Here is an 11,253-nt window from a genome sequence, read left to right on the forward strand (position 1 = left end):
TGAAAAAGAGTCAGGCGGTCCTCACTGTTTACGTTTCGGTCCCTCCGAATTCAGTTCAAGGTTTGGTGTATATCTTTCGTAATTTCATATTAAAAATAATTAATTCAGTTCTCTCGAAAAACTTTTGATTTTAAGTAATCAGATTTAAAGTGTTTGAAGTTGTAAGAATATTATATAAAATTTTGCACTATTTTTGAAAAGATTCAGTGATTTATCTTACCTTGAAATATTTATTTTCGGATTTTATAAATGTAATAGAAATCTTGAAATTTAGAATTCCTTGTTCGTATTAAATGAAGGATGGAAAAGCAAAAGGACGTAACTGAAAACATGAATAAAATGGGTTTTTTGGTTAGAAAATTTTCAAAAATTCAAATACACATCTTGTTAAAAGTATTTGTTCGTAATTGTATTTTTTTATGGTAGCAATACCTTAAAGTTACATTTTCATACCCATTACAAATAAAGTCTTTTTGTGAATATCGTCTGTCACATTGTGACACTGTTTCCTTGAAAGTTGATTTTTTCGGAGCTAAATAACTTTTTTCGAAGAATAGTTTTCTCCCTATGTTCATCAACTAAAAATGTTGGAGGCGTGTCACCTTTAACAAAAAATGGAAATTATAATTTTTGTCACGATTCTAAGACACTTTTCCGAACCCATGAAATTCTAACCTAAAAACAGAAACTTAATATTCTCGGAACTAAATGATTTCTGTATCAAACTTTCGTTGTCTTTACTTATCAACTCAACGTCTCAGGACGGATCATAAAATTACTTTTTAATTGTGTATGTCATTCGACATGATCACATGCGGAAATTATTTTCTCAGAACTGGAAGCTTCTTTTCAATTAAACTTTCATGGTAGCAATTAAGCAATAAGTTAGTTCGGAAGCAGAATTTTCGTTTTTCTTTTAATTGCGGGTTCGATTTTACACAATGATTTTTCGCTCTCCTACATAAGTGCCACTTTGTCAGATACGTCCTTTTGCCACTCCACCCTTAAAATCTACTTCTGAGCTGCAACTTTTCATAACTCATAGGTTCCTTATTTTGAGTAAATTTGATTACGAGCTCACTTTGATAGAAAAGCGTCTTAATAGAAAAAGACAAAGATATCTTGACCATGTGATTAAGTAAAATATACAAAAGGAATTGTCCTGCGAGATCTTAGATTCGTTAATATTGCTTATTGTTACGGCTCTTGTTAGGTATGTACACTATACAAGTTCAAAGGCGTTGTAAATACTTATAGATATGTGTGTGTGTGTGTATGTGCGGGCGTCCGCTTGAAAAGGGCCCTTTGTGGGCCCTTTTTTTAAATTTCATTTTTGCGTTTGAGTGGGGTTTGATACTGGGACCTATACTTAATTAATTAGGATTCAATTTATATCTAAATAGTAATCCGAAGTAGGTATATTTTATGTTCGAAGAAAAAATATAACATCAGCGCTGATGGCACTCACCAAGTTTAAATACGTTTTTCTCGAAATTTCTAACTTCATTCCCCGGTGACTTGTTTTTAAACTTAGAAGGTTCATTTTAGGCCTAAAAGGGCGGGAATTTATCTGGATATATGCCCCTATACATGACTCCATAACGGCCATAATGTTCTTTTTCACGCGGACGCCAAACACACACACACACACACACACACATGCTATAACCTGTGTCCAACCATCTCACGGTCATGAGACGTGGCCATAGGTGTGATTTAACGCGGTTCTACTGGGAGCCGGTTCAATTTTCATAGATGGCAGTTTCTCCTAGTGGGACCCTTTGGTGGTTGCTTAACACTTTTTTTAAAATCATATGTGTATCTATTGTTTATCGCGTTCACTCTGTCTGTCATGGAATTTTATAGATACATAATCGCGTGGATTTTAATCATATCCCTCTGCAAATGACAAACAAAGCAGTGTATTATACATATATTCAGGTACGGGCGAGAAAGAAGATTTTTTCGCTACGTACATAGAAAAAACCTGATTTCTATGTGTATTCGAAATTTAAGTTTTGAAGTTTAGTGTTTTTAAAATTTAAAACCTTGCAATTAGAATATCATATTCACAATACATAGTTGAAAAATTCGATTTTTATAAAGATCTGTTGCAGGGTGGCCACTGGACCGGGAAACCGCGAAATAACAGTGAATTTATTTTCTGAACATGAAGGTTCATAATTTTTACTTTTGGGTGGAAAAATTTATTCGACCACTTAAAATGTCTAAATATTTGAAAATATGAAATAATGAAATTAATAATATGCTATTATATAATGTGCGAATAGTTAAGTATTAAATAATGTGAGATTGAACGAATTGGTTTTGAAATTATTAAAAAAACGCTATTATTCATATTTAAGATTTTACAGTTTTTAGTGCTGATTATAAAATTATAAAAATATAAATGCAAAATGCAAACGAATTGGTTTTGAAATTATTAAAAAAACGCTATTATTCATATTTAAGATTTTACAGTTTTTAGTGCTGATTATAAAATTATAAAAATATAAATGCAAAATCGCTTAATTTTCAAGGCTTAAATTGAACATTTTAAAATGGTCCGTGTCTAGATTCATCGAAATTCGGTGAATGTAGACCACAGTTTCTGTACATGAAGGGAGAATAGAAGGGGAATCTCACCGAAATTCAGTGAGTGAGCGTAGGTCAAATATGTTCGGTGGCGCTTGAATTTTTGTCCTTTAAATTTATTAAATTTAATTACAAAGTAGAAGGAATTTTAAATAGAAAGCGTTCAAATTAATTATTGGTAAATTCAACAATTTTTGGTTCAAATTTAAGTCGTTCAAAATCAAGGAGCTTATGAATTAAACCATTTTTAATATTTGGATGATTGTAAATTCGCTACATTCAAAATCGCATAGACTAAGATTTAAGTTTTGAGATTTAGGCAATTTAATATGAAATATTTAAATAAATAAATTGAAGTCTTTTAAAGTAAATAATTATAGATTGACAATTTAATAATGGGAAAATTTTTAGGGCTGCTACCATTTAAAATATTTTTCTGTTGGAGATTGTTTAATTTCCATTGTTGAAAACCGGAAATGGCTGCAATTTTTCTGGTTCTTGAGTGGCAACCCTGTTACGCAAATTAATTTTTTATTAAGATTGATCAAATTATATTTTACCACCATTTTTCGGAATTCCTGCGAATTGACGTTAATTTCGAGCGTTTGTGTATAGAATCAGTTTAAACGGTATTCCCCCTTGTATAAAAAGGCAGGGAAGTTAATGCAAAAGTTTTGAAAGGCCAAAATGTTGTTCAACTACAAATGTTATTTAATGTTTAACGCTTGTGGATGTTGTGTGATATCAATTTGAGATACGAAATAAGGAGGGTGTAAGTTACAATGCCTTGATGTACACTCTACTGAATTGCAGTTTTGTCTTGCAGCTTAAGCAAATGCTTTTACTTAAATAAATAATGATTAAAAATCAAACGATTCATGAATAATGAGAGTGGGTACTTTCAAAGTGCAAATGTATTTATGGTATATTATTTTTCTGAAATTTTTGATAATTTGTCTACACCAATTAAAGGAAATATCTGAAGGCATTTGCTTTCGTCTTCACAAAATTAAATGTTGTACATACGATGTATAGACACTTTTTACATTCTTAGCAGTTGTGATATCTCATCTGGTATTGGGTTCTTACATCTTTCCTTGAAATCGTTAAAGCTAGGCGCATCAGAATTGCCAGAAATGCATTCCTTTAAAGTGTAAGTAAGCGCGGTAATCAGTTTATACACTTTTTTGTACTAATTTAAGCTTTGCTGTCAGTGGAAAGCATTTGATCAATTATGTGTATCATTTATATTTTTTATATTTAGAATGCATCATTAGTATACAACGAGACTTTCAAAGGGAAGCAAACTCAAATTATGTACATTTTCTTTAGAAATTAGATTAATTTGTTGAGTAATTTTTTTAATTTCCTTTCTTAAGGAAAGTTTAGAAATTGCATAGAGCCGTCGGCTTGGAAAGTGAAAAAAGTAGAACTTCGAATGAAAATGTTTTATATCGAGAGGATTTTTTACGTTGTATTTAATGTTTTGAATTTTTAAAGTCAGTAGGTCTACGCATAACAAGAACGTATTATTGTTCTGCTCCCATTATTATAAATATCTATAACTCTATTCTTAACATTTTTCTCATACATCGGTGTGCGTGTATCATAATAGTCCGAATAAATTAATATTTACCTGACGAGGTTGAAACGTGTTCACCAAGGTCGCATCCAGGTTTTTGAAATCCCAAATTGATTTATTTACATTATATAAAAACAAACGAAATTAAATGAAAGACTTGCAAAGTACAGAATCTCAGGAATTTAGTATCTTTTTTACTTCTTCTTAGATACGATCCTGGTGTACATTGTGACTAGCATTTAGCTACTAACTTAAAATGGTGACTTAAAGGCATGTGGCACATATCCCATTCCTACCTTAACGAATTTTTTTTTTGACCATGCATACCATTTAGCTGAATATCTACTTTCGTGTGGAATTGGTATGGTCCAAAAAATATGTAAGATAGGTAAGGTAAGGTAGGAATCGGATGTCACATACCCCTACACAAATAATTTAAATAATAGCGAAAGCAAGAAATTAAACCGAAATGTAATGGAGGTTGAATTATAACAAAGCTTTGATTTTCTTAAAATTGTGTTGGAACGAAGGAAACGTTTTCGTATACAAGCTGCAAAATATATTGTTATTAAAATAAAATTAAGATTAATATCTATCAGTTATTTGTATGATATCCTTTTAGTTTTAAATCGGCTGCATGTTTTATTAATTTTATTTGAAGTTTATAATTTTTATAATTTTATGTTACGTCACTTGCTGTTGTTTTTTTATCGTACCGAACGTTTTCCAGAGTTTTTCGCAGTTCTGTGTTATTAGTATTTTGTGCCTATGTGCTCCATTGATGTCTTATTTTAATTGTGCGTTCTCTCGTACGTAGTTTTAAAAGTATTGTAAGATTGGTCCGTATGTTTGTCGAAAATTTTGAAGAAGGTGCTGTAGAAATTTTTCGGAGATTGAAGAGTGTTTTGGCAATTTGAGAAATATATACAAAAGCTCGAAGATCCGTCGCTTGCGAGCTTTCGTGGTCTCGAACAGTCCTTACGTCGCTTTTAGATTTTTAGCATGAGTTTTCTTTCCAAGCTTTCAAACTTTCTTCTTCGATTGTGCTTTCAAAACCAATTCTGGATTTGATTTTTTTCTTCTTGCATAGTATTTCTGTTTTCAGAAGCATAATTGAAAAATTAGACAAATCCAGGATCAAATGAAACAGGGTGGCCACTGGACCGGGAAACCATACAAATCGGTAAATGACCAGGAATGTTTTGAGACTTGAAAAAACCGGGAAAAGACTAAATATATTTTTTGGCCGAGTATGTTTTTAATTCTTAGTTTTAGTAGAGAGGTTTAATCATGATTCTAATGGAAAGTTTAATTGGCAATATTAAAAAATTAAAAAAGTTGAACTCTTATTAGAATTCTGCCAGCGGGTCACTTTTTCATCTTTGGAAGCAATCCATTTATTTTAATTTATTGAAATTACCGAATTAGTTGAAGTATTTTTAATTCATAACGTTAAAAATTGAATTTTTATGTCGAAACTGCATAAATTAGGTAATTTTGATTCTGTAGTGTTTGAAATTCAGAAATTATTTTTAATTGATTCCTTCTAGATTCAACAAATTAATTTTAAATTGAAAGCTTTAATAATGAAAATAGTGAACCATTCAATATTGAACAAAATTGAATTATCAAGATTTCGCTAATAGGCTCTTTCAGCTTTTGAAAATTTCAAATTGAAAATCTGTAATATAGAGCAATTAAAAAAAGCGTTTGAAATCGAAGAACTTGGAGTTGAAAGTGTTGAATGATTCTAAATTAAAACAGTCGAAATCGTTTGGTATTAAATTTAAATCGTCCAATGTTGCAGAATTAAAAATGAAAGCCTCTCAATACTATAGGTATTATTATTTTAAAATTTGATTGTTAATTTCGAATCCAATGAATAGTTTTTAATAGAAAGCGTTCAATTTGGAAAAATTTTTGAATTGGAAAATGTCACATTTTTAGGATTAAATTCGAAGTCATCCAAAATTGTGCAATTTAAAAATGATACCTGTATATATTAATGATAATGAAAATCAGATAGACTAATGTTAGAATTTCGAGGATTTGACAATTTCAAATTAAAAGTGCTTCAAATGGTACAATCTGAAATTGAACCATTAAAAAACTGTCCGATTAAAAATTAAATTTTTCCTTAATTTGGCAATTTCGAATTGAAAGTACCGATAGTTAGGTAAAGTCTTGATAATGAATAAAATGTTGATTCGAAATAAAAATGGTTCTGTTTTGATAGTTTTTGCTTTGGTATTGTACAAGTTTTAATGTTTTAATTGGGAGATTACTCAATTTTGAAAGGTTCAAATTTGTAAAATATTGATGTTTTGAGCTTGAAATTTTTCAATTTTGAACGTGTCATTTTCATATTTAAAAGCTTCAAATTTATAATATTGTTCTACATTGAGTACATTGATTTGAAGATGTTTATTTAAGTATGGAATTCAAAGTATTAATTGTTTATCTTCAAGGGCTGGAATTTGAAAGTTTAAATGACCCGAATAATGTTTGACAAACTGAAAAAAATTGAGAAATGAACAGTTATGATTTTCTGAATCGTGAGTGCCCACCCTGAATGGAAGCAAAGATCACTTGATCTTGTCTATGTTTTGGCTTTGAGCGAAAAAATCAATAAAAAGTCGAGATATTTAGAATAGAATACGTGAGAGAATAAATGCTTTTTTAAAAGTAATTTCTAACCATTAATACCGAATGATCTAGAGACGGGACACCTACAGTTTCGAACAGATAGATTTCTCTGATCACAACTTCAGTCGAGGATCTCATCGATTTGCCAGATCTGAATCAAAACGGTTAAGTTTAAAACACGTTGCGATTGTGACGGCAGTTCAACATGCCTTGAACCTTCGACGTAGACGACCATGACTATGAAAATCCTCGGATGAGTCCCAAAAGCTGCATTGAATCTTTGAAGGCTGGGTGAAATCGATGAAGGGATAATCATTTATTACTTAATAATTTCGAAGAATCATCTGGGACTTGGAAATAAGATTACCTACGAGACTCGCAGAAATAATAACAGAAGTGTTTTGTCTTTCCTGTAGACGAAATTATTCATGACTTAAAAGCATTGAGAATATTTATTTTTGAAAGTGCACTTATAAACATTTGAGAGTTATTTAAATATTGTTCCTTTTACGTATCGAAAAATTTGAAAATAGTTATGATTAAAAATGAATAATATCGATCAGCTTAAGCCATATTGTAAAAGTTGGAATTATAAACCAATCGAATTTTCTTTGAATGGCCTACATTCAAACGATTTTTGTTATTGCATACACAAATAAAATAAGGATGCGATAGATACAAAGTAAAGTAAGTCAGATAATAAATATATTACATCACAATTATCGAGGAATGTAGATATATTTTCAGATTTAAGTATTGTACTTATCTTTAACCCTCACAGTATTCTTGTTTGCATATAAAATATTTGTTTCTTAGTTTTTATAGAAATTCTGAATTTGACAAAACTAAATCTTTTACACAAAACAAACTCACTGAAACCAACTATTGTACTATTTTTCTACTTCATATTTTTAATTATGCAAGAAAAAGTTAGGTAGGCAGTAAAAAATATATAGGGTATTTGCTAGTTGTATCCTCTAATAATCGAAATTGTTGGTAATATTAAAGTCTTACCACTGAGAGTGAGCATTATTATTTTAAATGTACTAATCGATTAGCGGATAAGACTGAAACGCATGTGGGTGCAATTTTATTTTTATTATTCGGCGTATTTTTCAATTTTTATTAATTTACCAAATTTATCAAATTATTAATTATTCAGTTTTTTCTATTTCCCCCCTTTCAGACCCACCTCTAGGCAAGCGAGTGGGAGATAATCATTTTTTTTGTAATGACAACGGAGCATGAAATCGATTGGCCATTCGATCGGAGGGTTCATTTAATGTAAGTTGGTGTAAGTATACATAAGGAAATGGAAAGGTTACGACAAAAGGATATTATTTAAGCATTCCTTTCCTTATTGTAGAATCGAAAATTTAGTGACCTTAGGCTTCGCTTTTGCTGAAAATTTAATTTTTCATTTATAAGCAAATATTGAAAATTTAAAATAAATCTTGATAACATCAGAAAAATTCAGTTATTTTTAAATGATATATTTATTAAATTTGTTATGTAAAGTAGATATCAGAAATCTAGAAGTCGTGTCGCTTAATAAATTTACTAAATCCTAGTAGCCTACTATTTTGAATTTGTGAGGATGTTATCACTTTTTTTAATGTAGAAATAACAAGACTTTTGATTTGTATATTTCTAAAAAATATAAAATTCGAAAATTTAATTATTTAAGTAGAAGTGAGGCATTTTATTACGTGCCTTGTGCAAAATGTACTTTGTAAAGTACTGCATGAAGCTCATGCTTTCAAGCTTCTTCTGTGAAGACAGCTTGTTTGTTAGATAAGAATTTTTGACTCAAGAGTAAAGTCAAATAGCTCATATTTGAGAATTGCAATATAAGATTGTCTAATTTAAAATTTTCTCTTTTTAAATATAAAGAAATAAAGTTATTAAAATACTTTCTCAGAATTTCTTCAAATATTAGTTGACATTTAATTGTTTTTATTAAACCTGTGCAATTTTAACTGAGGTTTGATTGAGAAGCTTTACACTTTTGAAGAAATTCAAAGAAGGTTTTACAGAGTGATAATATTGAATAAAAAAAAACAAGGATCGACTGCCAGCCTTATTCGAACTTCTTATAAATCTTATTAAAATTGGTAATTCTCTAACTTTTCTATCTTAAGGTATTTGTGAATATGCGTTATTATTATAAGGACAAAAACACAGGGCCTGGAAAAGAATATTAATTTTCTGCGATCGCAATAACAATAATTTTTAACGGCGAAAAATTGTTTGCAAAAATATACGAACCAGAAAAAATGGCAAATTTTATTTTTAGCTGAATTACTTTTTATATTGCTTTTTATAAATTAAAAAAAAAGATTATTTGTCACCTTCATCGGCTCTTTTTGTCGGTAAGAACATTCCTTAGTACTTTTGTCCTTAAAATATCTTAAAGAATTTTATGTAATTATTTTTTTAAGACTGATTACTTTTTTCTCAATTTATAAAATTATATTTATGAATATTTTTCCATTAAGAAAGTGGAAATAATAAGACTAAAGTATAATATCTGCCATTCATTTAATTCTTAACAGAAGCTGTCTTGAAATTTTGAGTAAGGTTTGCAGTGGTCCTTCCTATTTCTAGGGGATTTTTTATAGGGAAAATCTAATAAAATGTTGGATTCTTACATAAAGTAACGTAAACATATGCAAGTCAGAAATTTGAAAATGTTTTTCGAAATGTCTGCTGTTTTTTTAAGAGCGCTCAGGAATTCAAACCAAAGTTAGATATCTTATGGAAAAATAATTTCTTTAAATTACCTTATAAGACAAATTTGAGAAATTTATTAATTCTTAATGCACACAAATACTCAAAATCGGCGGTTTTATTAACAATTTGTATTAGCGTGGAGTGGTTTTCTTTACTATATGCGTGCATTTAGAGGACTATTTAAAATGCATGTATAATGACGTCACAAAAATACCTCATCCTCAGTGTATAAGATAAAGATAATGTATTTATAAGTGTTTAAGAATAAATTATTGTTGCGCGCTATTTATTAAATTAAAACAGAAAACGTATTTTTTATTACACCCAACCTTTATACTTTATAGTTAGCACAGTCGATTACTTTTAAACTTTGTTGTGTGCATTCTCGCATTTATCACTGGAATTAGAGATCCTCTAAGAAGAGTTGAGACACGTTTCTCCCTCCAACAACTGTCGCTGTACCGGAACTTTGATATCATGGGGCGCGAAAAGTTTGAACAGTTTTATTTTTTAATATTTCTTTTGTTTATGAAAATTTTGAAGTATATGTGTTTCAAAGTGAATTTTATTTTTCCCTAACCTTAATAACTAACCTTCCCAATAATTTATAAGCTTCTTGTTTGAGTGTTGTCTCTATTCTGTATTAAATTCTCTTAAAAATAAAATTGTGATTTGAAAATAGAGCCAATTCATGCCAACCTAAACTCATAAAAGTTCAACTAGTTCCGGAACAGCGGCGCCAATCTGATTTCGAGTATTCCGTGTCTCAATTCTCCCTTGAGGATCTCCATCTGGAATGGGTGGGATAAAAGTAGGGATGTTTATTCGAGAGCAAAGGAGATTCGTTCGTCCAAATTTCCGCAAAGCTTTCGTTTAGGAGTAGGATTTAAACCAGGACCCAACCTCAAAATTAAATTGCCTTATTTTACTCCTTAAATACTAGACTTAAATTTTTTCTAGATAATTACGGCCAACTCCTGTTTTGAATCGAATCTGTATTCGAAGTGAAAAATTAACTAACTTAATTGTTTTTTGTTTACATCGTTTTTTTTTGTTATCTAACCCGAGCATATACAATTTTTTTACATAAAAACGACTGAAATTCCCCAATTTTTCTCTAGTATTTATGGATTAAAATGAGGCGATTCGATTTTGAGACTGGGTCCTGGTCCAACTCCCTTAATGACTCGTACCTATCTTGCGGTGACCAATGATGCCAATGTTTGGCACCCTGTGCTACTGCGCTTGCGTTAGGGCTGCACTCTGATTGGCAACACATGGAGCGCAATTCAAAATTACTTTATAAAAAAATTTTTGTAATTGAAATAAATAACTATTAAAATATGCACAAGAATATATACAAATTGTCTAACTTTTGATTTCAGACAAAAAAAATATAACACATATATAACATATATAACATATATATATATATATATATATATATATATTGATTTTTTTGGTTTTGATTCCTCTAGAATCAAACCGAAGGGCCTATGACAAAGCCACCGAACGCGTCCTCGGGCTGCGGATAGAGGGTCCCTGTACCAAGGGTTTCTACTGAATATGGTTACAAAAATAAATAGGCAGTCGCAGACAATTGTCCAGGGGTGGTCCCGAAGGAATTAACCCCCAAGCGAAGGTGTGAAAACCGTGCCGAAAGCTGAATGGCACCTGGGTGAGGTGTCTAGAACGGT

The 11,253-nt window shown here is 30.4% G+C and overlaps 1 protein-coding gene across 6 annotated transcripts in view; it reads left to right on the plus strand.

Annotated features, from left to right (window-relative positions):
- Positions 1 to 9,540, plus strand: part of LOC117168120 (phosphatidylinositol 4-phosphate 5-kinase type-1 alpha-like) — a 47,121-nt gene extending 37,581 nt beyond the window's left edge. For 2 of the 6 annotated variants that reach the window (XM_033353520.1, XM_033353521.1), the window contains one exon: positions 6,896 to 7,992. In XM_033353520.1, coding sequence (XP_033209411.1) covers positions 6,896 to 7,060 — 165 coding nt within the window. In that variant the 3' untranslated portion in view covers positions 7,061 to 7,992. The other 4 variants (XM_033353527.1, XM_033353522.1, XM_033353526.1 and 1 more) reach the window with 4 other exon arrangements.
- The last annotated feature ends 1,713 nt before the right edge of the window (positions 9,541 to 11,253 follow it).

The sequence above is a fragment of the Belonocnema kinseyi genome, chromosome 2 (genome assembly GCF_010883055.1).
Source record: "Belonocnema kinseyi isolate 2016_QV_RU_SX_M_011 chromosome 2, B_treatae_v1, whole genome shotgun sequence".
NCBI classification, from domain to species: Eukaryota; Metazoa; Arthropoda; class Insecta; order Hymenoptera; family Cynipidae; genus Belonocnema; species Belonocnema kinseyi.